Below are 27,934 nucleotides of genomic sequence, written 5' to 3'. Positions count from 1 at the left end.
TCGAACCTGTCGATTATCCTTTGTCTGGATTTTGCAACGAGATGGTTTTTCCTCTCGGACAGATCAGTTTCCCCGTCACGCTCTCTGACGGGAAACACTCAAGAACAACAAATGTGAACTTTATGGTAATGCCAGTGAAATCGAGGCATGATGTGCTTCTTGGGAGGGAAACATAAGGCGAGCTAAACATGGTGACGTCAACGCCTCATTCTGCAATAGGTTTCCCAACCAAAACAGGAGTCGCAATCATATACGCCAAGAAAGAAGTAATGTCAACTGAAGAGCTGCGCCCAACAAAGGCGACAAAGGTCTCCACGACTGAGCCGGAGAAATGGGTTTTAAACCGAAAATACCCCGAGCAGACCGTGACAATTGGCCACGCCATTTCGTCGGACATCAGAACACGTCTGAAGCAACTGCTGTTTCGAAACATGGATATATTTGCCTGGACGCCGGCAGACATGACCGGTGTCCCGCGCAACATCACCGAGCATTGCTTAAACACGTACCCATCTGTCGAGCCAAAGGTCCAAAGAAGGCGCAGCCTAGGGGCAGACAAGACAAAAGCAATGAACGAGCAGGTATGTGAGCTGCTCAAAGCCGGGATCTTGCGAGAGGTAAGATATCAGAGTTGGGTGGCGAACCCTGTGATGGTCGAAAAATCAAATGGCGGATGGCGCATGTGCGTAGACTACACTGATCTCAACAAGGCGTGCCCAAAGGATTGCTATTCCTTGCCTGAGATCGATAAAAAATAGATTCTCTCGCGCCATACCGATGGAAGTGCTTTCTGGATTGCTATAAAGGATACCATCAAGTGCAGATGAAGCTAGAAGATGAAGACAAGACAGCATTCAGAACAGATCTTGGAATCTTCTGCTACACAAAGATGCCTTTTGGTCTGAAGAACGCAGGCGCGACATATCAACGCTTGATGGACAAAACCTTCGCAGGTGACATCGGAAAGCACATTGAGGTTTATATCGATGATCTAGTGGTGAAAAGTCCCGAGGAGGACCAAATGTTAAAAGACATCGAAAAAACGTTCAACTCATTGCGCAGCGTAAATATGAAGCTAAATCCAGCCAAGTGTTCCTTTGGCATGGAAGAAGGGAAGTTTCTGGGCTTCATTGTCACAAACGGCGGTTTCAAGGTGAATCCAGAGAAGGTACAAGCTATAGAACGAATGCCCTCACCGAGAAACATCAAGGAAATGCAACGACTAGCCGGCCGGCTGGCCGCGCTAAATCGTTTTCTCTCCAATCACGCCGCAAAGTCGTATCCCTTCATCAGTACACTGCGCAACTGTGTAAAGAAGCAAGAGTTCAAGTGGACACCGGAGGCAGAGACAGCTTTTCAACAAATGAAAGCATGTCTGATTGAACTGCCCACCCTTACGGCGCCATTTGAGAAAGAACCCCTTGTACTATACTTGTCATCCTCGGATAAGGCAGTAGGGTCCGTGTTGCTAGTGGACAGAAACGGAATTCAAACCCCGATTTATTATGTCAGCAGGGTACTCACAGACCCAGAGACAAGATATTCCACGATGGAAAAGCTAGTGCTTGCGCTACTTCATGCCTCCAGGAGGCTGCGCCGATACTTCACCGGGCATGTGATAACCGTGCTGACAAACTTCCACATCGGAACCATACTACAGAAGCCTGAGACGTCAGGCAGATTGGCGAAGTGGGCCATTGAGCTGGGAGGCCACAACATCTTGTATAGGCCACGCCCAGCAATCAAAGGTCAGGTTCTAGCCGACTTCATCACAGAAGTGCCGGCTGATAAAATCAAAGAATGCGAGATGATAGAGACTCCCAAAGAAGATACAGAGGAAACTTGGATGCTTTACACCGACGGGGCATCAAATGAAGATGGCGCGGGAGCAGGTTTGCGCCTAGTAAGCCCCGAGAATCACGAGTTTACTTACGCCATTAAGTTGGATTTCAAAAACACCAACAACGAGGCTGAGTACGAAGCATTCCTGGCAGGCCTACGCCTCGCCATCAAGATGGGAGCAAAGAACTTGCGCGCGCATGTTGACTCACTCCTGATAGCAAGTCAGGTAAACGGCATATACGACGCAAAAGGAGAAGTCATGGCCTTGTATCTGGAACAAGCGAAGGAATTGCTACAGCAATTCAAATCCCACAAAGTTATACACATTAATCGCTCAGAAAACAAGCCTGCCGATGCTTTGAGCAAGCTTGCCTCGACTTCCTTTCAACATCTCGCCAAGGATGTAAGGATAGAGGTACTCAAGAACCCATCGGTATTGCTGCGCCAAGTTAACGTAATCGAAGCAGGGCAGCCATCGTGGATGACCCCCATCATCCAATACTTGCAAGAAGGGGTGCTTCCCGAAAACAAAGCGGAAGCAAGAAAGATCCAAAACAAAGCCCTACAGTACGAAATGAACAACGGTATCTTGTACCGAAAATCCTTCCTGGGACCACTACTGCGCTGCGTGGACCCCCAGGATGCGAATTATCTGATAAGGGAAATCCATGAGGGGATTTGCGGCATCCACTCCGGGCCACGGATGGTAGTCGCGAAAATCATGAGCGCCGGTTACTACTGGCCGGGTATGCATGTTGACGCGATGAAGGAGATCCGCAAGTGTGACTCTTGCCAGAGGCACTCTCCAAAAACGCTGCGCCCTAAAAATGATCTTATCCCCGTGTCCACCGCATGGCCTTTTCAACAATGGGGAATTGACATGGTGGGACCCTTCCCGGATGCTCCCGGCGCCGTAAAGTTCATCATAGTAGCTGTCGACTACTTCACAAAGTGGGTAGAAGCCAAAGCCCTTGCATCCACCACAGCTATGATTGTGCGCAAGTTCATATGGGAGCATATCATATGCAGATTTGGCCTTCCGCTCAAGATCGTGACAGACAATGGCACCAACTTTGCTTCGGACGATCTTAAGAGCTGGATGAAGGAGATGAACATTGAACACACTTTCACCTCCGTTGCCCACCCACAAGGCAACGGACAAGTGGAAAGTGTGAACAAATGCATCGTCGAAGGGATAAAGGCCAGATTAGGAACAAGGCGGCGCGGATGGGTCGATGAGCTCCCAAGCATTTTATGGGCTCATCGGACCATGCCAAAGACGAGTACCGGCGAGACCCCTTTCAGTCTGGTCTATGGCTCGGAGGCGGTAATCCCGGCGGAGATTGGCCTGCCCTCGCCACGCATGACAACGGTCAACACAGTTGACAATGAAGCGGAAAGGCGCCTAGACTTGGACCTGTTAGAAGAAAGACGCGAAATCGCGAGAATCAGAGAGGCCAAGTACAAAACACAGCTGGAAAGGTACTACAACACAAGGGTTCGCATTTGTACTTACCAGGGGAATACGCCTTTCGCGACAACGAAGCATCAAATGCGGAACGCCCAGGGAAATTGGCACCTAAGTGGGAAGGCCCATATCTGATTCATGAAGTCCTGGGCAAAGGGGCCTACAAATTGCGCACCCTAGATGGCCACATCTTACCAAGAACTTGGAATGCGCAACAATTGCGCAAATGTTACATGTAATCTATTTCGGCCTTGCGCCATCTTTCAATTCAATATGCCAGCTACAAGCCATTAGCAATTATGTACGAAGGCCTAAGCGCCCATTTCTGACTTGAATGAAAACATACGACATGTTTCTCTATTACATTTTTTCGTTACAAATGCATGCTAAACTTTTGATTAGCGCGAAAACACTCCAGCATTTCAGGGTTGTTCAAACCACCTCCAAGGTCCTCCACGAACAAAGCGCGAGACCGGGTGGATACCTTAGATACTTAAAAAACGCTTCCATTTATTCGAACTAATTTAACATAAAGTTTTTATAGCAATGCAATAATTGCAACGGAAAAAACCAAAATGTTTCATTCCATTTAAAACTTGCGCAAATGCGCAGCATTGTACATAGTGTGAAGAAATTACAAAGGCACAAATGCCTATCATCCACCTATTCAACAAACTATCCTATTCATCGCGGCGATCATCACCATCATCATCGTTGCCGTCATCTTCGCCATCATCATCGTCGCCATCATCATCACCATCACCGCCATCATCACCAACTAGCTCTTCGTCGGACAACTCGACGGTGACTGGTGGATCGAGGACCGCCTTAAGACGCTGGCACCAGTCGTCTTTCTTCAACGACTCAACAACCAACTCCATGATAGGCAAGGAAAGGTTGTCATAGGAGCTTTCAGCGCTTGCCAGTGCAGCATCAGCATGTTCCGTCACTGAGCAATGACTTATGTCAAATTCCTGCCCAAGCATCTGCTCAACGTGATCGGCACACTCCAGGTAGCCTCCCCGATGACCCACCGCACGCGCCGCATCTGTCAGAGCCGCTACGGCGCGGTCTAGCTCGCTCGCATTCAGGATGGAGTTGGCAACCTTCACAACAAACAAAAAGCATTAAAAATAAAACTCTCAACAAGGAAAAGCATAAGTCAAAGGCACTTACCAGCACTACTCCTCGAGTGCGCATCCATTCAGCCTCCGAGACAAGCGTATCAACGATGCCTTGGGTCTCGGAGTAGTTTGTCTGGGCCACATTAAGCGCAGCAGTGCTGACAGCACGCGCCTCCTCAGCATCAGCAGCCTTGACCTTCTCAGCCTCAAGGTCAATCTCCAAAGACTCGCATCTGTCGATTTGCTCATTCAAGCGACGTTTGAGTTCCGCAATCTCAACGTCCTTGGCGTGGAGATCCTTGTCCTTGTTGGACAATTGCACCTTGGCTTCAGTCAGCTCAACCTAAAAATTGGCAAACGCCTTGAGAATTGACTTAAAGAAATCTCATAAACAAAAAAGGGAAGAGCGAAAGTCAGTAGAACTAACCTCCATCTGCTGCTTGGCAGCTCTTTCACCCTGCGCTTCCTCCACCTTTGAGGTCAAGTCCGCAACTTTAGCCTCAAGATCAACGATCTTCTGTCGTAGCGCATAAGCACGATCGTTGTCTTGGGCGCATATACGCTTAAACTCGGACTTCTCCTTGGCCAGTTGCTCCTCAACATTGTGGAGTTTTTTCTGCAGCCCCTCGCGGCCCCACTCTTCAGCCTTCTTGTCAGCCTCGAACTTGGCTCTCTCCTCACCAAACGCGGTTTTAGATTTTTCGAATTCAGCAATACGTTTCAGCATACGCTCGCGATAAGCCTCCCAGTCGGCACGCTCCCTAACCATCGTTCGCCATTCGCGAACTATTTGATGGTTGGCAGCACGAGCGTTGGCCTCACCAAGAATATAAGTACGATACAACATTTCGTGAGGTTTCGCCCTTTGCCGATGGACTTCAGCAGGTGTAAAGGAGTTCAGGAACCACTCGCGCGCAGGGCTGAACTCGATGAAAGTATCTTTCTGTTTTAAACTCCAGGGGGCCTGGTGAGGAGCGTCCCCACGCTCTTCTTCGGTGTAAGTTTTGTAGTAAATGTCCCCAACGGTGTCCTTCGCACCTATCACATTGGGGTTATAACCCCCAACTCCACCAGAGCTCGCGCCGCTTGAGGAGAAGCGGCTGGAACCCTTGGAAGTAGTAACAGGACCAGTGTTGGTTGGTTTGGTGACCTCAGGGCCTGGAGGTTTAAGAGGCTGATCCATAGCCTTTTTCGCCGATAGCTCCTTCTCCAAGGCCTGCTTCCTCGCCACTTCAGCCAACCTCTCCTGATCCGCCCTCTGCTTCCTCTCCTCCTCCTTTTTCTTTCTCTCCTCCTCTACCTTCTTCCTCTCTTCTTCTTTCTTTCTCTTCTCCTCCACAACTCTCTTCTTCTCCTCCTCTCTCTTCCGGTCCTCCTCCACCTTTCGCTGCGCCTCAGCAGCCTTCGCGGCATCCTGAGCCGCAGTGTCAGTGGACTTGACGGTAATCTTGGGCCTCTTTACCCCGGCCTCACTAAACGTGACACCCTTCTCAGGGGTCTTCTTCTTGATTTCTGAAAAATAAAGCAAGAGCATCTGAGTAAAAAGAAAAGTATTAAGAAGAGAAGCGAAGAACTTACCAGGAGAAAATTTGTATAACAAGCGCAGCTTGCTCGTTTTCCCAACAACGGGAATCACAGCAGACGTAGGGGCGGAAGCCACACCAGTCGTGGCTTCGCTCCTACCCCTCTTCCGCCCAATAAGCCGGGCACCAGCATCTTCCTCTTCTACTTCTTCATCCTCTGGGAAAGACGGAGTCGCGCCAGCTTCAGGGTTGCGAGAACCCGCGCTCCCAGAACTTTTCGACCCACCAGCACCAGTTTTCCCCTTAGCTGCATGTGATAAACCTTCATATGAGTCACTGATTATCACATAGTCGCCTAAATCACGTTGACGAAGGCGAAGAGTACCTTTGACAGCAGCAGATGTTGCGCGACTAGGGCCGGTGCCCTTACTGGTCACCTCAGGCTCCACCTTCTTCTTCTTCTTCACCGGCTTTTTCTTCTTCTCCTCGGGGTCAATCCCCAGGTCGCGCAACACACCTGCAAAGATTTCAGACCAAGAGCTTAGCTCGCCGTTGGAAGAACCTACAGACTCCTCGCTGGAAAGATAGAAAGTTTCTTTCCCAGCGAGAGTCACAGAGCGCAATGGACGAGGTTTTGGGTATTGCGCACCTTTAGTAGTAGTTGGCGGCGAAGCGAAAGCATCAGCAGCTGGAAACATGAAGTTTCCTTTAATCTGGTCATACCAGCTTTCTTCATCATCGCGCACTGGGCGAACGCCCATGGAGCCACCAAACGTGGAGAAGGCAGCTTGATAGAGTTGCGCTTCTACACACAAAAATAAGTAAGTAACAAGGTAAAGCGAATACACTTAGAAAAGGAACAAAGAAAAGTCTAACCTTGATCACCGATCTTCAAGACCGGAACCTCCTTGCTGCTAGGTGACCACTGGTCACTCATCTTAGCAGCAACCAAAACACTTTCCCCAAACACCCGGTTAGGGGTTGGGGTTAGCTGCTGGTACCACCGAGCAGTCTTCGGGATCGGGAGATCTTCCTTGGGTATGGCCTCAGTCCATTCCCTAAAAGGCATGGCGATTGGCAAAACTTCTTCCCTGATGAAGAAGAACTTGGGTTTCCAATCGTGGAAACTCTTAGGAGGATTCAGCAGAATCTTCTTCGCCGCACCTCGGCTCGCAAACGAGAAGAACCCCATCGTTCTCTGCAACTGGTAGAAAGCACGAAACTTATCTACCGATGGCTCAATGCCATGAGACCGGCACAGGAATTCGAAGTGCCGCACCCTCACCATCCCAGGTGGGCTCATCTGGGATATATGGAAGTTATAGTAAAGAGAGAATACTGCCCAGAAAATTGGTCGCCGGCAGTCGGAAGTTCCCTTGAAGAAAAAAGTCTTCATAAAGGGTGATATAACCGGGTGGTGCATCAGCCGCGGTCTGGCCCTGAGCCGGATACCGGGCATCCCACTCCGGTGGGAATCTAAAACTACGAACAATCTGTTCGAATAGACCTAAGTCCCATCTAAGGACAGGAACCGGCCCCTCCTCATTAACAGGAGCCCCTTGGTGTTCTTCACTCATGTTTTTAAGAAGATCTGGAAAAAAGGCTTGAAGAAAGTTTGAAGATTTGAAGAAATCTTGAAGAAGACGAAGAACACTTTGAAGATTCAAAGAGTTTTGAGAGAAAAGTGGAGAAGAAACGAGGAGAAGTGAGAACCTCTCACCTTCTCTTCGGATATATATACCCATCGCATTTAATGCGATGGGTAACCGTGCCGCGTTCGCCGCTAGGCTAACCAACGGGAGGTTGCCACGTCAAGCGGAAAACCAGGGGTGACGGTTACCACGCGCGCGTGGGCCTCACTCTCCTGACATGAAGTGCAACCGCCGCAGGCGGCATGATGACACCCGTGCCAGGGGTCAACTCAAACGTCGCCCTCAGCGACTTATCTCACCAACCTGTCAGAAGTTCAAATTTCGAAGTTTCCCGCCATAAAACGTGCAAGTAACTTCATGCAGAAGTCACATGAGTCGCGCCAGATATACGTAAACTACTATAACCTCGCGCGCTTAAAAGGCCAAACAAGAAATCACTCGACACCTGCCTAGTACCTGCGCATTGAAAACAACAGTTTTTCAACGTCCGCCATACAAGTCAGGATCAAAGGAACCATTTCCCCTACTCTTATTTTTTATTAAGTCCAGAGCTCCAACCACTTGCGTTGCGCATGGTGCAGCACTGGACTGGGGGGACTTGAAGGGGTATGGTCCCAAAAAGTCGCGCAAACCTCAGATCAGGTTGCGCGTGAGACCATACTCCTTAACACAACAAGGTGTTAACAACAACCTTGCGCGGCATACATCGCTCTACGATTATCCCGCGCGAGGGAATGCACACAACAAACCCAGATATCAGCACTTAACATAAAACAATGGAAGAAATGAGCCACTCGGTAAGGAAGCGCGCGGCTACCTACAGTGGTACACAAGGTACAAGTGGCAGTAAAAGGAGCCAATGAGCGTCTAGCAGGCTCTGGTCAATCGTGCGCCACGATCGCCTGACGAGAAGTACACAAGGACGCCTACATGGCACCAATCAGAGGACGGAGACAACTGTCCCACGATCTCCACTCGTCTGCTGATGACAGAAGGACAACAAGGCCGACAACAATGACACGTGGCTCCAATCAAGGTGCGCCAGCACCAACGAGCATCTAGAAGCCACTAAGCGGTCGACGCCAGTGAGACAAAGAGCATATCCGTTTTGTTGTCCGCTTCTGGCCCAAGGCCCATCAGCCCATAACCCCTCACACCTCTCCGGCTATAAATAGAGACCTTACTTCACAGGTTAAACATTCTATTCTCTTGGCTCTCACTCTTTACACTTAATTACTCTCAAAGCAGTCGCTTATTCTCACGCCGGAGCCTGGTTAAGAGGGAAACCCCCACATTCCCCTCTTAACGAGTAACGGTGTTCTGTTTTGCAGGTTAGATTACCAAGTCGGAGCTTAAATATCTTTAAGAAGATTAACCAACATGAAAGGAACATAAACCAATCTAATTAACTCTCTAATTAGATCACTGTTTCTTCACATCCCAATATCACATCCCCTTGTTCCTGCAACTAAAAGATAGTTCATGTTACATACCCCAGGGTCCAAATGAGGAAGAGATGCTATTAGCATGTAACATGTGTCTTCTTTGAAGAACTCCTGTGTCAACTTTACACAAGCCTCTTCTGCTGGTTCTAACCGTTCGTCTCCATAAAGTACCGTCCTCATTTCAAGAATAACTTTTCTTAGTTCACATACCTACACCACAAGATTAAAATTCGTTACAAAAGCCCTAAAAATTAGCAATAAAATCAGAACTTAGAATAGTGAATTTCATATTTTGGGAACGGTTCTCTTCAAAACTACAAATACTGCGAGAAGCCGGGAACCAATCTAAATCATTCACCTATAATAAAAAAATGTATAAATGTAAAACATTAAATAATTTCTCTATCTCAATAATTAATTTTCATCCACTCTCTCATCTCTCGGTTACTTGTAACACGTTTTTTTTACATATGTGTAGCTCAGAGAATCTGTAGTGAACATGCTTCTAATATAAGAACACACATACATTTCTAGCCAAATTCATAACAAATGCATGATTTACACACATCAATCATACAGGACTGTGCCAATAAATACCATATGTTTCATCAAATAGATCTGGACAGTAGCATGACATACACTTATTGCAATTTGCATACATACATGGCATATAACACAATACACAGCCTTATCGGTACCGTAGAAATACAATTGGATTAAAATTAAACCTTTTCGAGGCGTTTGGTTGTACGAATGGCGGAATTAGGGGCGGCGTACGGCAGGAGATGACGGAGGTGACGGACGAGATCCGCAGGTGTGCGAGGCTTCGATTTGAAAAGCCCCTTCATTGGTGCGGAGAAATAGGTTAGGAGTTTCGAGCGATTAGGGTTTTGAAAGTGAAAATCGATGAAAGGATGGTGTGATCGATTGATAGGAACATTGATGATTGACGCATGTGATTTGAGATTAAAGGATGAAATTGGGGATTTGTGAGTGAATTTAGGGTTTGGATATCATATGGATGAATTGATAACAATATTCAGGTGTGAATGATCCAGGAGGTTGATGGTGGGAGAAACGTAACTGCCTGTTATTTATTCTCCAAAATTAGCGGGAAGCTCACCTCTGCATGATAAAAAAAATATATATTTTTAAAAATGATCATTTTTTCACTATAATTATGTGTTTCTAAGTATGTCGTATAAGAGTAAATTGCTAAAATCGTCCCTGACGTTTATTCACATTTGCCAGATCCATCCAAAAAAGGTTTTTTTCTCATAGAAACCACTGAGGTTTCAAAAAAGTTGCTAAATCCATCCATGATGACTAATACTCTAAGTTGATAGAGGGGTAATTTAGTCATTTTTTTAATTTATTTACTTTACCATTTTTTAACAGGTTATTACATCCGAATGGGTCGGTTTGGCTTGTATTTTAACAAGAAAAATAAGGTAAAAAGAGAACAAGTCAGATCGGCTGTTTTCAGATTTCTGGTTGTGGTCTTTACGTACATTGGAACGCAGCCGTTGCCCCAGTAGCCGGCTGGTAGCTGTGGCTTTACTACCCTTCTTATGTTCACTGCGTACGCAAATTTCACCTCCTCGTCTCTTGGAATTTTGGATGCTTCAATCCTGTCAAAATAAAAGTAAATTATACGTATTAGATACTAAATATCATTATAAACATCATTACATATTCAGATTTTAATATTTTAGGGACTTCCGTTAGATCAATTGAAGTATTTAACCACTAGTTAAATTTCAACCACTATTCTCACAACCGGATTAGCCTTTCGGATTGGAACCATCCACACAACTGGTCTGGTTGACTGTTTTCATATCAGCTGACCTCATACATTGCTGTAACTTCTTGCTGCAGTGAAACCCATAACAATTTGTGCAGAATTACATAAACAAACATAACAATTTGTGCAGAATTACGGCTGGAAACTCTATACCATAATAATTGAACAAAAACTGCATCAACAAACATAATAATTCTTCAAAGCATTAAACAAAGTACAGAAACTATAATTTTAAAAACAGCCGATCTGACTTGTTCTCTTTTTACCTTATTTTTCTTGTTAAAATACAAGCCAAACCGACCCATTCGGATGTAATAACCTCTTAAAAAAGGGTAAATTAAATAAATTAAAAGAATGACTAAATTACCCCTGTATCAACTTAGAGTAGTAGTCATTTTGGATGGATTTAGCAACTTTTTTGAAACCTTAGTGGTTCCTATGAGAAGAAAACCTTTTTTGGATGGATCTAGCAAATGTGAATAAACGTTAGTGACGATTTTAGCAATTTACTCGTCGTATAATTATAAACATTAAATTATATTGAAAGATCGGCTATTGTTTCATCTACAATGACCAAGGGAAAAGATCAAATAGTAAGTGTATTTTAGTCAATCTCATCATTTCTTCTTCCTTCTTCTCCCCAGTTATTTCAAAACCCACCATTTTCAAAACCCACCATCTCCATCCTTTTCTTCACTTACTATCTCAATAATTACTACATTATAGTGTGATTTTCGTCATCAATCAATGATTCAACCACCCGATCAACGTGTTCTTCAGCTTTTTTCGAAGAAAACCCAGTTTAATTTCATTCAAAATCTCGTTTTTTCTGATGATTTTGAAGATAATCACTTGATTTGTTCGATTCAATCGCTGATAAGTGTTTCTATCATTCAAATTTCGTCAATTGATGAAGAAACCGGCTTCGATCCATGTAAGAAATTCTTTAATTTCATTTTCACGATCTGGGTTTTTATTTAGTCATTGCGTTTTACGATCTTGGCGGGGTCCGGGGGGCAGACCCTAGTAGCGGGGTCCCAGGGGCGGCAGCTCCTGGCGGGGTCCAAGGGGCAGAGCCCCTTGCTGTACTAAAAACGCATCAGAAAAATTAATTTTCCAGAAATCGACTCATTTCGAAGACAGTAATTCGTAGACAATTCAGACAGTTCATAGACAATTCAAAAACAGTTCACAAACAGTTTTATGTGCCCATTGCGTTCTAGAAATAAGAGAGTTTTATGTGTTTTCTGGCTATTGCGTTTTAGAAAAAACACATTTTTAAGTATCTTTAGAAAAATGCGTTTTAGGTAAAACACATTTTTGAAGTGTTTTTAGTCATTGCGTTTTAGGTAAAACACATTTTTAGGTGTTTTCAGTCCATTTCGTTTTACAGAGAACACTTTCTTTTGTTTTTTTAGGTCATTGTGTTTTAGAAATAAGAAATTTTTAAGTGTTTTCTGGCATTGCGTTTTACAAATAAAACATTTCTTTGTGTTTTCTGGCCATTGTGTTTTACAGATAAGACATTTCTTTGTGTTTGTTGTGCATTGCGTTTTAGGTAAAACACTTTTTTTATGTGTTTTCAGTCCATTGCGTTTTAGAAATAAGACATTTCTTTGTGTTTTCTGGCCATTGCGTTTTACAAATAAGTCATTTCTTTGTGTTTTTGGTGCATTGCGTTTTAGAAAAATGTCATTTTTTAGGTTTTTTTTTTCATTGCGTTTTACGTAACTGGGTTTAAATTATTTTTTTTTAAATATAGCAATAGTATACTCGTTTTAAAGATAAAAAAACGCTCGTTTTTTTGGTGCAATTTTTATAAAAAAATAATGTCGTATGAAAGAGTTATTAACGTTTAAAAAATGGGGGGAATTGGAGGAGAGAGAAACTATTGGCTTGGATTGACTAGAATGCCCTTGAACAAACTCACGCGCCTCTTTTGTTCCTTTCAATTTCCCTGATTTAATCTTAGCCCTTGATTAACTTAATGGATGGTCAAGATCACTTCCTAGCCTTCCTGGCCAAATAAACTTCCTATTGTATCTCCACCCCGATGACTTGTCTAAGCTATAAAAGTTAACATTTCATCAAGTGTATGAGTTTGACGACAAATGGGTGAGCCGTGAGCATTTACAAAGGTTGGTATTTCACTAATGTATTTTTTTAAACGGCTTAAATTACTACACCCATCTTTGGCGGGCTCGACCACTAATGAATATGATGATCATAAACTTCATCATCAAATCTATACATAAGATGTTGGGTGTAACGCCCTGCGTTTTCAAACATCCTACATTTAGAAACGTTACGTGAAATTCTATCTTTGGAAATCTTGTGTTCTTATAACCATTCTTTCATCGTAATCGTTGTAAAATACGGAACTTGCTTCGTAAATAAAACTTGTACATTACACTTTTTACCTAGTTAAATCATGTTTTATTTCATATTTCACCTTGTTACAAGTTAGGGGAAACATTGTTGCATATTATTACACAACTTAATTAACAAAATTACTCATTATAATGTTTTAAAAAAATAAAAAAAATAAAGAAATATGGCAGCCCAATTCAGCAAAATTCAGCCCCATATAGTTGGGTTTTGTGGGCTAGTTTCAAGGTGTAACCCCTTCTAAACACTTCCAAAGCCCAACCCATTGAAACCCTAATCCTTCCCCCTATAAATACCACTTATAACCAGCCTCCCTACCACTTTTGCAACCCTAAAAACTCACAAAACATCCACCAAACCGTAGCTGAAAGCAAGGGTTCGAGTAGATTGACACCCCTTCACGAAAATGAGCATAACTCACTCAATTCTTATCCGATTCACTCGATTCTTTTTCCTACTTGCTTGTATAATCATGGGGTTCGATTCCTAGACTTCTCCTTGGAGAAATCAGATCTGGAAATGCCCCGAAATAGTCCATAAACTTTCTGTTTGTTTTTATGTTCATCAAAAACTTGTTTAAACCTATGCAACTTGTGTCTAACACATCTCATACCTATGTCCTAATGCTTACAACTTATCCCATGGTTGGTTAAGCTTAAAAACAAGGTTGAGACATTTAAAATCAGAGGATTAAACCTCATAAACTTGTTGTTTTGTTTAGGGTTTTTAACCCACAAGTCATGTCAAACTTTGTCTTTGATACATGAGTGATTATGGAACAACTTGGGTTGTCGAAACATACAATCCTCACATGATTTGATGATTTCTCTTAGTTAGTGTGTATATTTCTTATTCTTTATTGTATGTTCATGACCCTCCTTGGTTGTTTTTTTTACATCAAGTGTAGTGGTGAACACATAGAGGTGCCTAAATGGAAGACTTGATCTTCCTACCTCCTACATGACTTCTATGACATTTAGAGGTACCAAAATGAAGATTTTAATCTTCTACCTCATGCTTGAACTATTGGACATATATTATATAACCTAAATATATTATTCGAATAATCGAATCTTTGATGATGAACTAGTGTTCATATGTCGGGGTACTAGATTACATCATCCTAGACTATGATAACTTGTCACGATTCTAATGGAACCTTGTTCCATGAAAACATCTAAACTCCTTCGAGTTTCCTAGTGTCAAGAACAAGCATCATATGTACTAAATGATTATTTTCCATGTTATTCTCATATCTTATTTTTATGTTGTTTTAAACACCGAATCTCGACTCTAAACATACTTGAACCTTAACCCTTATACATTCGGACTCTAAATCTCTACTCGTCAACAATTGGATAATCGGAAAACATATGCAAACTTTGTGAGTATACTCGTACTTTTCCCCTTTTTACTTTTACTACTTTTGGGGTGTAACATGTTTACCTATTGAAACTTACACATGAACTTTTGTCTAAACACATGAACATTCCTATAACATGCTTGTATATGTGATGGCTTGATACTTTAAATTTGGGTGATTCTTATGTGTTGAACTTATCATTAACTTCGTACGAGCCAAACCTTGACATATGTAGCGCTATAGGATTAACGACCCGCCTCTACTGAAACTTTGGTTATGTCATGAGCAAGTTGCGTTTTCTTGGTTTGATATGTTAGACACATGCCATGTTTAAATGTTTATCTTGAATCACATGCTTGCTATGAGGAATTGTTCAAACTTATCTTTTGCTATGTACGTATCAAACTTGTATACTCGCCTTTGCTTTTGCATTGAACTTTATTTTAAACATGTTACAGGTTGAGGACGATGATGCTATGAAATGAAGTAGCGTTGATGCCTAGATACACATATAGACGTTAGGGTTTAAAATGTTGTATCAAAATTTTGTTATGTTATCATGTTGTTTTGTTAAACTTGTCGTATTTGAAATTCTTGTAATGTTGACTATTTGAAGTTATGAAATGAAATGAAATTTGGATTTTCTAAATATAGTCACAAATAGCGTTATGATGTCTCTAGCAATCTTCACACTTCGTCTCATCCCGATGTTTCCGCCATTGGTTGGGGTGTGACAGATTGGTATCAGAGCCATAACTATAGGGAATTAGGAAAAGTAGGAATGCTTTAGCCTAGTCTATAGTTTTAGAACCTTATTCGTATGCTTTGCTTGGACTACTACATGATACTTTATTTGTTACTTATTTATGCTCTTTTAAACATGTATGTTACTCATGTGTAATATTCGACATGTTATTCTTACGCATTAATGCTTGTTTTATTATGTGTTAACACTTGTTTCGTTGTTCGATTCTTTATGTGTTATTCTTGACATATTTCTCTATGTGTTAATACTTGTTTTATTTCATTATTTAAGTATCATCCTTGATATGCTTTCTTATGTGTTTATACTTGTTTGTGTATCTCCTTCGACATACACTTCCCTCATGCATTTTACTCGATTATTCTAAATCCGACAACACTCATATTGTACAAATGAGACGAATTCACCAAAATAGGCGTGAAACCCACAATTTGGTGAACGACTCTCAATCAACCTATTCTTTTTTTTTACACGAGATATCGCGATTAAGCTAGGAGTGAAATCCACATCTTAATGGTAAATCTCAAATTTCAAGTTCTAGTGGACCCTCGTCAACACGTCGAAATTAAATTTTGACCCGATGAGTACCAACCACACTTAGGATACGAAATCGTCAAGTTAGGGGTGAAACCCGCACCTTGTCGACTAGTTCCACTCCTTGGCATTTTTTTCATAAATCCCGCCAAGTCTCGAAATTTCGATTGATTTGGGACATGTAGTAACCGGAAGGGTAAATACCGTTAACCGACTTGTCGGCGAGAGTATTTTACCTATTAGGCCAAAACATGCTCCTCAAATTCAATAGACTTTTCGACCACTTTGGTTAGTCAAAGTTCCGTTTTGGAACACTCCAAACTTTGGTCAAACATGTGTTTCTATTGTTCATTTTATACGATGCAATCTTTCAACCTCGAGTTTACCTTTGATTTCTCTTTTCACACGCACAACATATCGAACCTTTTCGATACACTTATATACGCATGATTTTCATATAATTTAAATTCATATGCCTTGTAACAACTAGTGGAGATGTATCATCGAGATTGGAGTGACTTCCTTACCTTGACGATTGACTCCACCCCTCTTCCCTTAAAACGACTTCACCAACGAGTTAGGGGTGATTCCCTTACTTAGGTGACCGTTACCCAAAACTTATCTTTCAAAATATTTTATTATGCAAACCCGATCATGTTTTATACCTAAATCATTTATCATTATTCAAAATACCTACTTATACCGATTTCAAAATACATTGTTTATCAAACGTACTTCTTATTCTACCATCCATTTTCACTCAAATCATATACACGAGATTCTTAATCATGTCTTTACCGTTTTACTACACGAATTTCCAAACCTTACGAAATGCTACCTATCAATTTAATCGGTCTAATGAATCTCTTGCCCATGAACTTCACATCTGATTTATTAACTGAAACACGTTCACATTATATCATCATACTAGAGACTTCCACTCTTAATCGAAATCAAACTAACCTTTCTCAATTACTTATAAGACCTCATAGATGTTATATGACCGTTTACCAAATACTCTTTCCAACATCAATAAATCCTTTGTTAAAATTATTTTTAAACAATCACTAAGTTCTTTTACTAAATTTCTTTTCTAAGGGTCGACGTTTTCACAAGAACTTTCAAAGTCCAAAATTTTCATGTTTTGATGCAAATGAAACAAACCCGTTATTTAAAAAAAAAAAAAAAACCTTCTCTACAACGCTTAACTCGTCATCCAAATTTCAAAACACGTGGGCTAGAAGACTTCATGGGGACCGACAATTTTCAACATACGTGAACTCCTTTTTTTTTAAACAAAAGTAGCATTTCAATCATTACAAAATACGTTAAGCATGACCAATGAGTACTTTATGTTCCTTTACATATACAAACTATATTCTACCTTTCAAACCAAGCTCAATCTAATTTTGATTCGACAAACTCAACGTTTTGTTTAAACAACTATACATGCACATCATCATACACATTTTAGTCGATATCTAGCGATAACATCATTTATATCGTTCGTATCTACATACTTAACCTTTTTTTTTCTCTACAATGTCTCAACGTACACCATATACGCAATATTTATTTTTCATACCTACACCTATGTTCACACGTTTTATGCTTGTACTCATACACATACTACTTATACGTTTTACGCTTCTGCTTGTACACATACTACTTACACGTTTTATGTTTATGCTCATACATACATGCGTATTCATACTTAAACTTATGCTCATACTTTCATCCTTACTCATGATTCGTACATTCGTACCTATACGCGAGCGTAATCCGAGGGATTCGCTTACGTGGGTCCCATACATGCTTAAACATAAACATGCTTACATACGACATTCTTCTACGTACACATTCTTATTTCCAAATTCATGTATACCTTGATTCATACATAACTAGTATAAGCTATGTGGATCATGCGACAATCAGTATAATCGCGGGTGCACACGGGATTATAGTGATAGGCGTATGAGAACCATAGAGTGTACTACTGTGTATGGTAAGACACGGAACGTAACATGACCCCAAGTAACGAAACGGACGTAATGTGGTTAAAACATGGTGGATACGCCGCTGGTACGTAACATGACCCACCATCTCCATCCTTTTCTTCACTTACTATCTCAATAATTACTACATTATAGTGTGATTTTCGTCATCAATCAATGATTCAACCACCCGATCAACGTGTTCTTCAGCTTTTTTCGAAGAAAACCCAGTTTAATTTCATTCAAAATCTCGTTTTTTCTGATGATTTTGAAGATAATCACTTGATTTGTTCGATTCAATCGCTGATAAGTGTTTCTATCATTCAAATTTCGTCAATTGATGAAGAAACCGGCTTCGATCCATGTAAGAAATTCTTTAATTTCATTTTCACGATCTGGGTTTTTATTTAGTCATTGCGTTTTACGATCTTGGCGGGGTCCGGGGGGCAGCCCCTAGTAGCGGGGTCCCAGGGGCGGCAGCTCCTGGCGGGGTCCAAGGGGCAGAGCCCCTTGCTGTACTAAAAACGCATCAGAAAAATTAATTTTCCAGAAATTGACTCATTTCGAAGACAGTAATTCGTAGACAATTCAGACAGTTCATAGACAATTCAAAAACAGTTCACAAACAGTTTTATGTGCCCATTGCGTTCTAGAAATAAGAGAGTTTTATGTGTTTTCTGGCTATTGCGTTTTAGAAAAAACACATTTTTAAGTATCTTTAGAAAAATGCGTTTTAGGTAAAACACATTTTTGAAGTGTTTTTAGTCATTGCGTTTTAGGTAAAACACATTTTTAGGTGTTTTCAGTCCATTTCGTTTTACAGAGAACACTTTCTTTTGTTTTTTTAGGTCATTGCGTTTTAGAAATAAGAAATTTTTAAGTGTTTTCTGGCATTGCGTTTTACAAATAAAACATTTCTTTGTGTTTTCTGGCCATTGTGTTTTACAGATAAGACATTTCTTTGTGTTTGTTGTGCATTGCGTTTTAGGTAAAATACTTTTTTATGTGTTTTCAGTCCATTGCGTTTTAGAAATAAGACATTTCTTTGTGTTTTCTGGCCATTGCGTTTTACAAATAAGTCATTTCTTTGTGTTTTTGGTGCATTGCGTTTTAGAAAAATGTCATTTTTTAGGTTTTTTTTTCATTGCGTTTTACGTAACTGGGTTTAAATTTTTTTTTTAAATATAGCAATAGTATACTCGTTTTAAAGATAAAAAAACGCTCGTTTTTTTGGTGCAATTTTTATAAAAAAATAATGTCGTATGAAAGAGTTATTAACGTTTAAAAAATGGGGGGAATTGGAGAAGAGAGAAACTATTGGCTTGGATTGACTAGAATGCCCTTGAACAAACTCACGCGCCTCTTTTGTTCCTTTCAATTTTCCTGATTTAATCTTAGCCCTTGATTAACTTAATGGATGGTCAAGATCACTTCCTAGCCTACCTAGCCAAATAAACTTCCTATTGTATCTCCACCCCGATGACTTGTCTAAGCTATAAAAGTTAACATTTCATCAAGTGTATGAGTTTGACGACAAATGGGTGAGCCGTGAGCATTTACAAAGGTTGGTATTTCACTAATGTATTTTTTTAAACGGCTTAAATTACTACACCCATCTTTGGCGGGCTCGACCACTAATGAATATGATGATCATAAACTTCATCATCAAATCTATACATAAGATGTTGGGCCATCAGTCTCTCCTATTTTATGTTAACTAAAAAAACATAGCAGTTCTTTCCTTTGTGATTCCTTCAACTTTGTGCAAATATGTAATTAATTTGAAGATATTATTAATATTAAACTTTTAAATAACAATATTTAAAAATCGTTATTGTTAAAATTAGTAATATATACAATTTACCATAACTTGCGTAAATAAAATAAATTTATTTTGTGAAGAAGTTGGTAATCATGCAGTTAAACTGATTCTAGTATTTCAAAACATATTCCTATCTTAATTAGGTAAGTGTTTAGCTATTACACTTTGAGAAGAACCATTTCGTGAGAAATATTCATAAACAGCCTAAAAACCTAATCAATTAAATCAAATAAAAATTTATAAAATAATAAAGCTCTGTTAAATAGATTCTACAAAGCTCAAAATACAATGTGACTTAAAATTTTTGTCTAATATGATAATAAATTACATGTACACCTTGTTGCATACTATGAATATACGAATATTTGGCTTTGCATGCTAGCTTTGATTCATATTTGCTCGAACTGAATACACTTTCAACTGATACTTAATTCGAGTAGTTGTTATGCGTGCTTCGAGGTTGTTAAAAAGAAAATCCTTTTTCTACAGATGAAGGGAAGTATCCACATCAGTTTTGTCGTGAACACGCGATGCGCTAACTGTTACTGAATCTATGGACCAGAAGTCTCTGAAAGGCGTAGTCTTTGATGGCTGGTGTTCTGTTTTCTTTCCATATAAATCAAGCCCAAGAGATAGAGAATCTTGAAAAGATGATCTTGCGGTCATAGCTGGCTTGTGATGGATCATTTCAGGGTGCGCCAACAAGTTTCTTGATCGCTCATAGCGCTTGGTTTGACTCATTGTTTCCGATTCAGAAAACAGCTTTAACAACTTCATATCTTCTCTCTGCTCTCGCATTTTCTCCAGTTCTCTGAATCTTTCTTGTAGCAGAGCAATGGACGAAGAAGACGCACCACCAACCGCCGTTGGATCACCATGTTTCCGTCCCATCGAATGAAGGGCCATCATAAATTTAAAATTAAGGGTATGATCAAAATTTTGTTTTTGACTATGAGAATGAGATGGATCAACTGTTTGTGTGACTTTTTATATGTAGCATTAATTTGTTTGATACTGATATTTTGGTCTGTCAGCCACCCGGCGTTAATTCGGGGCGGTGTGGGATCAGAAACAGTAGCACAAGATCCAAGGGGAAAATGTCAAGAAGATAATAATATATAGAGTGAGTTGGTATATATGGAGGCAAAAGGACTTTTGAATGTGCAAAAAGTTGAAAGAAAAAGTCCAAATGGAAGGGGGCTTAGCATTTGGAAGGGTGTTTATGAAAGAATACAAGGTTAGGTTTGATGTTTGGTTAGCTTTTGACCTTTTTAGTCCTTTAAACATGGTTAAATGTCACCATCTCCCCTAAAACATGCATTTGGTTTGACCACACTTTCATTTAGCAAGTTGATATGATCATTAATCAATTGATCATCTATGGTTGAAGATAAGTACAAGGGCTAAGGTGACAAAAGTTGAGTCGGTATCCAAGCCGAATCCTGAAAAAGAAGGTAATCGTAACGTTTAATCGTTTATCATGTCCTTTTGTTCTATAGTATTCTCCAAAGTTCGTTCGTCCGTATGTACTTGTAAATGTACCATGTATTTAAAATTTAAATCCTTAAGTGTGCTTGATATATTGATATAGTATTTGTTTGGTAATCACAACAAATGTTAGATGTACCCATATACCTTTTGAAACTAAAAATGATGTACCTATTACATTTTAGCATTTTAATATAGTTGAATCATGATTAAATATGCAAGTGTATACCATTAAAATAAATCATTGGATCACTTCAGTATAATTAGTTATATGATGCTTTGTATGAAGATTGAAGACATGCCTACTATACATGATTAAATATTTAAGTGTCTTTGTGCGAGTTTATAACGAATGGATGTTTGATTGAAGTTCTCATAATACCGAATAATTATATACATCAAACACTAAATAACTGAAAACAAAATTTGATCAGCATATGGAACTGGGAAAGATACATGGTCCAGCCATGCTAAGTCTGGTGAGCTCCAGCGAAATCTGACCCGTTCAAACACATTCAAAGCTGAACAACGAATCGAAAAGCTAAAGAACTCGAACACAACAAACACACGATCGATGCAGTTCTTTTCTTCATAAACAACAGAGCATATGTCCCCTCATATAACCTGTGTTGTATTCTTAACTCTCTATATATTGTTTCAAAGCGTACCAAAAAACAGAACATAAATGCAATTACTAGTTAAGGATGACAATGAGCATACCTGCATTGGCTTCTCTATCAATCTATCTATACACCTCAGCCATTTCGACCCCAACCCCATTCAAGATTTCATGAATTATAATCAGTCTGTTATAAAAATAGATAACATTGATGTTCTTGAGATCCATGAACTTCCATTATATATATAACAGCGCTTACAAGCTTTAAATGTAACAATACAATCTTTCCTCTCTGCGTATACTTAAGATACTACAGATCTTCCACTTCCACAACAACAAACAAAAACAGCTAGATAGATAGATAGATAGATAGAACTCACAAGATGATGGTATATTTGAACATATAAGGGATGTTATGTTTCTTCAGGTAAGAGAGAAAAACAAACAAAACGAAAGAAAGAAAGAAAGATGTACTCGCATACACGCAAAGAGGAGATTCTTTCATAAGCAGATAGATAGAATGTACCAAAACATCCAATACCTTGATCTACATTTGCTGTAGTGTAAAGAACACCCACAGTTGATCAAGATTCTATCTTCAATGAAACAACACGCGATTGCCTATTACGCTTTGCCACCCTCACAAAGACTGCAGATAACCAAGAGGGCGCCCATCGCGGTCGCCTAACTTTTTGTTCCCCCTTTAAGCAAGCCACTGGAGAAACAAACAAACAAAATCATCCACTCACCATCAACAAAACCAAATAAATAAATAAATAGGGTGCAACTAAAAGAGGGAAAACCATAACCTTTGATTATCCTAAGTTCCTTGCAGAGTGTAATAAAGTCTCCCCATTTCATATGGCAGCGACGAATAAAGCGAAGTATTTGCTCAGTTGTAAACACAGACATACCTTCAAGATACTCTCCATTAACACCATTTTCTTTGAACACTTGCTGATACCCACCAAGATTTATCTTAACTAACCAAAGCCCAACATCCTCACCCAACAAACAAATAACATAATCAAGTCAGTCAACCTAAACCTTGCATCATCATGGTCACATCTTAGTGCACAATGCAATCATTAACAAGCAGATCAATTTGTGTTATTGTTTTGCACATAAGTTGTTGAATTCAACTATTCAAGAACAGACCCATCAAAGATAACAACATCTGTTGAAGATTAGTAATAATAATAATGAAGAAAGTATACCTCAACTGTCCAGATGAAGAAATCGAGTGGCTCTGGTGGTCGGTTCTTGTTCATCTTCCTTAAATGAAACCCTAAAAGAAGAAGATGAAGATCAACATAACAATGAGAAAGAAAACCAAAGGAAGAATTAGACAGTTTTAGAAAAAGGAAAAGTTTACGTGTGGAAAGGGGTAGGATCGTGAATCGTGATTTACGGCATTTGAAAACCGTGGTGTGTGTGTGTGCGAGAGCTCAGAGTTGTGTGTGTTTGACTTTTTATTGTCTGTTGAATGTTGTTGACTCTTGAGGCACTTGCAGCAGTTGAATTTTATTTCCAGTCTCCTTCACGCGAGGACTTCGTAACGTGCTTCGCACGCGCGTTAGATGATTACATAGTATTTCAATACAGTCATCGGTGTGTACTACTGTAGCACAGACCATAGTGTTTTACAGTTTTAGTTTTGCAACCTTTGCACATTTTTAGTGAAAATGCTATCTATGTTCGATGACTCGATCCAAGTTGATATACACATCCAATTTTCTTGTTAAACCATTTGGGGTTCTCTAGTTGGTTTGGTGTTATTGAACGTCATGCGATTTGGGTTATCTTTTATAACATGCGATAATGATTTTGGGTAAATTACACTTTTCGTTTTTTATGTTTGTAGTGGGTTGCAATAGATAGCCTTTAACTTCAATAATTACAGTCACAATCCTTTATTTGGAAAACGCATTACACCTTTCGTCCTTTAACACTAACTAAGTTAAAATTTTCAGTTATGTCTATCCACTTAAGGGTATTCTGGTCATTTTATGTTTTTATTAAAATGTTCATTAATAAATAAACACGTCTTCCACAATTCCCACCCAAACCCTAGAATATCTCCTCTTCTTATCTCTCCAACCAACCTCTACCGCCACCATTCCCACAGTCACAGTGCCACCTGTCACACCCCGATATTTCCACGTATTACCAGGGGGCCTGGTGGGGAGTATAGTGACGTAATTGATATCATCGTAGTCCATAATCACAGTTTAATGCACAGCGGAAGTCTAAAATAACAATACAAACCGAATTGAAAGTATAATAAAATATTACACAACAGTTGTAAGTGGATCCACAGGCGGATCTAAAACAGAAAGAAAAATATTGTTCAACAGACGTTAAGTATTAAAAGCTTGCAAGACTTTTTACTTAATACTCGGAGTTTCCAGCCCATTACGCGTAGTAGCTGCACTTAACATTTTTTGAAAAATACGTCAGTTTACACTGGTAAATACAATTAACTGACTCTTTTGAGAAGTATTTATAAAATTGGTTTGTATGCACAAGGCATAAAATCTTTTATACATAGCATAAGTATAAAAGATTTAAACAAATCCACATGGGAAACTAAGTTATCAAGATTAACGTAAAACTGACATGTGAATATTCAAGTCAACCCAAGGTTTAACGCAAAGTTTAAAGACTTAACATGACCTCACGTTCCGTTACTCCTATAGCGCTATACATGTTAAGGGTAGGCTCGTACGAAGTTAATGACAAGTTTATCACAAAAAAGAATAACCCCAGATTAACGAATCAAGTATAACGTACGCATGCATGTATTGGATTGTTTATGCATTTGAATAGAGTCTAAGTGTAACTGTGTAGGTTTAATAGTAAACATATTGCACCCAAAGTGTAAAACAGAAAAAAGATGTTCGAGTATACTCACGGTTTTGCTAAATCTTCTTTAGAAATTTCGCGAGCGTTGTGTTGGTTGACGTAGTACAGGAACGCCAAGGTTATTCTTACCCAGCGAGCAAAGGGATCGCTGTTATATGTCACACCCCAACCGATGGCGGAATCATCGGGGCGCGGCACTAGGCGAATCAGATTGCTCAAGAGAATCCATAACAACTTTATTGCGACAATATTTATTACATTTGTTATCCCATACTAACAATCAGTACAATCACATAAGTTATCACATATTTCTTGCCCTCTCAAACAATACAAATCCGACAACCTAGATTTTAGGTGAGTTTCTAGACTTCCTAGCTTGATTTGATGTAGACTGCGACTAAACCTGCAACATACGTTAAAACGACGTCAATACAAAAGTAATGGCGAGTATACAAGTTTTGATAGTGTAGCGTAAATAGTTAAAAGTGCTGTGAATTACCAAATACATAAATGTGATACCTCAACATATATGCACATAAGACAGATACTACCAGCTAAGTCACTCGAGCTGCGATTGCTATTCATCCTAACTAGACCCTGTCGGGTGCTATAGTACTATACTAGTTAAGGCGGGACCTTGCGAGTATAATCCTAACACATATGTAACTAGCATCACGTATAAATATGCATAACAGTTATTCGCAAGTGATAAGCAGTTGTTTGAATAATTCGTTGGTAAGTTTGATTTGATAGAAACGTATGTTACACCCAAAATGCGATAAAAAGGGTTCGAGTATACTCACAATCGGTGTTCGGCAAGCAAACACAACTTGGTTGGATTGAAGGGAGTGCGTCTGAGATTACCCTGATTACAGATCGATAGCGTGAGCGGTGAATAGTGCGTTAAACGGAGCAAGGTGTCAATGGATCGGATAGTACTTCGATCGGATGGCAATCCGATCGAGTGGTCGTTCGATTGGATGAAAGATGTGTCTGTGTATGATGGTTTGCCTTTTGGAAGTTTTCATTGTAGCATTTTGAAAACAGAGAAGTATCTCTACCTTTCAGGTCGGTCGATCAAACTGCTGTTCGATTGAGCGATAACCCGATTGGTGGACACTTTAGTGAGAACAAGTTCACAGCAGTTTGTCACTCGATAAGAGTGTAGTCCGATCAGGTGACAATCAGAGTGTAGTCCGATCGGGTGACAATCCGTTTGTGTTGAAAAGCGATGAGCGACAACGACAATCGTCGAGGTATAGGCGACGATCGATGCATTGCAAGTGATGGGAATATGCGATTTGATTAGATTAAACGACACCACAAGTTTTAACTGACATTAAGCCCCACATGGCCTTTTCCACGAAAATCCGCTGATATGGCTAAAACACTTATATATAGGAAGTACCAGCGGCGTATCCACCATGTTTTAACCCTATCAGTTTCGTCTCGTGAAGCGAGGTCATGTGTTCTAACATAATCACAGATAACATAAATACGGTAAGCGATAGCGATGGTGATAAGCGTTAAGCGATACACGATTAGCGATGGAGCCATGCACAAGCGATAGAGCGATACCCACAATATGAGATAGCGCGATGCACATGATAAGCGATTGAGCGAGCACACTATAAGCGATTGAGATTGCGAGATAGATTCTAGTGATAATGCGATTGCGAGCGTGTTGACTTACGAAAAGTCTGGCGATTACACGCTTTGAGTTGCGATTGAGATTGTTACGCCTTGCGATGTAGTGTAGTGTGTCAAAAATAGATCCATTAGTATACTTGGTCTAATAACGTTCAATTTGTATGGCACTTTCTTCACAAGACATCGGTTGGCGTGGCGAAGCACTTATATATAGGAAGTAACAACGGCGTATCCACCATGCTTCAACCACACGCCTCTGCCCCGTGAATTAGTGTCGCACTGTGTTGACATGGTCAAGACGCTTATATATAGGAAGTACCAGCGGCGTATCCATCATGCTTGACCATGCTTTTAATGTTATGGCATCATTGAAACTCATTACGATCTTCGTGCACTGATCACAATAATCCCGTGTGCACCCGTGATTAATTTGATCCTTGCACGTTTATCGTACTTTATCTTAAGAATGCATAGTAGGGGTAAACACATTATATAGTACATAGTGCTAGTATATAGTCCGTGCGCGGGTGCGAGAGATAAATAGGATCCACATTGCGTCGAGAAATAGAACAAGTTCAGCATGCAAAAGAAATTAACAGCGAAAATCATATCATAACAACATTGGAAGCATAATCAATGTTGCTGTGGAGGACTTCTACGGAGACTGTGATTGTTGCTGGAATTCCTCAAGTGTGCGGTCCCGTGGGGCAATGCTGGGTAAGATGACCATACCAGTTGCAATTTGCACAAAAGCGACAGTTAGCTTCTGGCGGGTGATGATACGTACACATGAGACACAGGGGATGAGCTCCGTTGTAGTCGCGCTTCAAGTGAACTGAGATTGCTTGGAGAGGTTCTGGTTGCGACAGTTCAGTTGTTGAAGAGTTTGGGCTCATGGTTTTTCGTTTGCGGCTGGACTGAGCTTCCTGAAGCGGTGCGTTGTCGTTGGAGGGTTCGTCTGAGGACTCGCTTGAAGAATCGTAGGTAGAATCGTCGGAAGAATTGTCAGAAGAATCGATGACGATTGCTTGGTGAGCTTGTTTGACAGGATTCTTGGAGAAGATTTCGTCCAAGATTCGTTTGTCGTTGATTTCGGCGGCTAAGCGGTAGGTTTCTTCGATGGTAGTAGGTCTTGCAGCTTCGACAAAATTGCCCACACACTCAGGCAAGCCACGAATATACTTCGTGATGGCTTTTTCCGAAGTGTTGACTTGACTTGGGCAGATTTTGCTAACTTGTTTGAACCTTGCGGTGTAGCCAGTATTGTCACCTTCGACTTGCTTGATTTTCCAAAATTCGTCTTCTAGTTTCTGGACTTCGTGAGGAGGGCAATACTCTTTCTTCATGAGCTCTTTCAGCTTATCCCAAGAGAGAGCGTAAGCTGCGGAGATCCCACGTTTGTTATGTTCGGCTGTCCACCAGTCGAGTGCTTGCGATTGAAATACTCCGGTAGCGCAAGTAGTACGAAAACCATCGGGACACCCACTCTGACGAAGGGTAACTTCGATAGAATCGAACCACTGGAGTAGCTGGGATACACCTCCTTCACCCGTGAATTCCATCAGATCACAGGCTTTGAAGTGTTTGTAG

The 27,934-nt window shown here is 40.5% G+C and overlaps 4 protein-coding genes across 5 annotated transcripts; all 4 read right to left on the bottom strand.

The window, feature by feature from the left end:
- Nucleotides 1-3,939: 3,939 nt before the first annotated feature.
- On the bottom strand, nucleotides 3,940-6,027 carry LOC118483143 (myosin-6-like). The gene is made up of 3 exons (XM_035978689.1): nucleotides 4,862-6,027; nucleotides 4,487-4,777; nucleotides 3,940-4,416 (listed from the first exon to the last, which is right to left on the bottom strand). The coding sequence occupies exons 1-3, from the start codon at nucleotides 5,966-5,968 to the stop codon at nucleotides 3,991-3,993; spliced, it is 1,824 nt and encodes a 607-aa protein (XP_035834582.1). The 5' UTR covers nucleotides 5,969-6,027; the 3' UTR covers nucleotides 3,940-3,990.
- Nucleotides 5,988-7,787, bottom strand: LOC118482721. Its single transcript, XM_035978353.1, has 4 exons — nucleotides 6,834-7,787; nucleotides 6,343-6,762; nucleotides 6,046-6,264; nucleotides 5,988-6,007 (listed from the first exon to the last, which is right to left on the bottom strand). The coding sequence occupies exons 1-4, from the start codon at nucleotides 7,414-7,416 to the stop codon at nucleotides 5,988-5,990; spliced, it is 1,242 nt and encodes a 413-aa protein (XP_035834246.1). The 5' UTR covers nucleotides 7,417-7,787.
- Nucleotides 7,788-8,990: 1,203 nt separating this feature from the next.
- LOC118483141 (putative MO25-like protein At5g47540) lies at nucleotides 8,991-10,160 on the bottom strand. Its single transcript, XM_035978688.1, has 2 exons — nucleotides 9,783-10,160; nucleotides 8,991-9,264 (listed from the first exon to the last, which is right to left on the bottom strand). The coding sequence occupies exons 1-2, from the start codon at nucleotides 9,900-9,902 to the stop codon at nucleotides 9,043-9,045; spliced, it is 342 nt and encodes a 113-aa protein (XP_035834581.1). The 5' UTR covers nucleotides 9,903-10,160; the 3' UTR covers nucleotides 8,991-9,042.
- Nucleotides 10,161-22,037: 11,877 nt separating this feature from the next.
- LOC110886006 lies at nucleotides 22,038-23,322 on the bottom strand. 2 transcript variants are annotated; one of them, XM_022133758.2, is made up of 4 exons: nucleotides 23,205-23,322; nucleotides 23,047-23,117; nucleotides 22,639-22,831; nucleotides 22,038-22,544 (listed from the first exon to the last, which is right to left on the bottom strand). In XM_022133758.2, exons 2-4 carry the CDS (start codon nucleotides 23,098-23,100, stop codon nucleotides 22,414-22,416), a joined length of 378 nt encoding a protein of 125 aa, XP_021989450.1. In that variant the 5' UTR covers nucleotides 23,101-23,117; nucleotides 23,205-23,322; the 3' UTR covers nucleotides 22,038-22,413. The 2 variants fall into 2 exon arrangements, with proteins under 2 accessions (XP_021989450.1, XP_035834580.1); XM_035978687.1 differs by lacking the exon at nucleotides 23,205-23,322 and having other exon boundaries at nucleotides 23,047-23,198.
- Between the last annotated feature and the right edge of the window lie 4,612 nt (nucleotides 23,323-27,934).

This window comes from Helianthus annuus, chromosome 10 (genome assembly GCF_002127325.2).
Source record: "Helianthus annuus cultivar XRQ/B chromosome 10, HanXRQr2.0-SUNRISE, whole genome shotgun sequence".
Lineage (NCBI taxonomy): Eukaryota > Viridiplantae > Streptophyta > Magnoliopsida > Asterales > Asteraceae > Helianthus > Helianthus annuus.
The sequence above is the reverse complement of the archived record's forward strand: the minus strand, read 5'-3'. Positions and strand labels throughout refer to the sequence as shown.

Bases quoted from the DNA above. Each gene is read 5' to 3' on its own strand.
- LOC118483143 (XM_035978689.1), bottom strand. From the start codon at position 5,968: ATGCTCTTGCTTTATTTTTCAGAAATCAAGAAGAAGACCCCTGAGAAG. The intron at 4,778-4,861 runs GTTAGTTCTACT...GCCAATTTTTAG, and splicing joins CTGCCAAGCAGCAGATGGAG to GTTGAGCTGACTGAAGCCAA. The intron at 4,417-4,486 runs GTAAGTGCCTTT...TTTGTTGTGAAG, and splicing joins GCACTCGAGGAGTAGTGCTG to GTTGCCAACTCCATCCTGAA.
- LOC118482721 (XM_035978353.1), bottom strand. From the start codon at position 7,416: ATGCCCGGTATCCGGCTCAGGGCCAGACCGCGGCTGATGCACCACCCG. The intron at 6,763-6,833 runs GTTAGACTTTTC...TTTTGTGTGTAG, and splicing joins CTTGAAGATCGGTGATCAAG to AAGCGCAACTCTATCAAGCT. The intron at 6,008-6,045 runs GCAAGCTGCGCT...TCTCCTGGTAAG, and splicing joins TCCCGTTGTTGGGAAAACGA to TTCTTCGCTTCTCTTCTTAA.
- LOC118483141 (XM_035978688.1), bottom strand. From the start codon at position 9,902: ATGAAGGGGCTTTTCAAATCGAAGCCTCGCACACCTGCGGATCTCGTC. The intron at 9,265-9,782 runs GTTTAATTTTAA...CTTGTGGTGTAG, and splicing joins CAACCAAACGCCTCGAAAAG to GTATGTGAACTAAGAAAAGT.
- LOC110886006 (XM_022133758.2), bottom strand. From the start codon at position 23,100: ATGAACAAGAACCGACCACCAGAGCCACTCGATTTCTTCATCTGGACA. The intron at 22,832-23,046 runs GTATACTTTCTT...TTGTTGGGTGAG, and splicing joins TCTTCATCTGGACAGTTGAG to GATGTTGGGCTTTGGTTAGT. The intron at 22,545-22,638 runs GTTATGGTTTTC...TTGTTTCTCCAG, and splicing joins GGAACTTAGGATAATCAAAG to TGGCTTGCTTAAAGGGGGAA.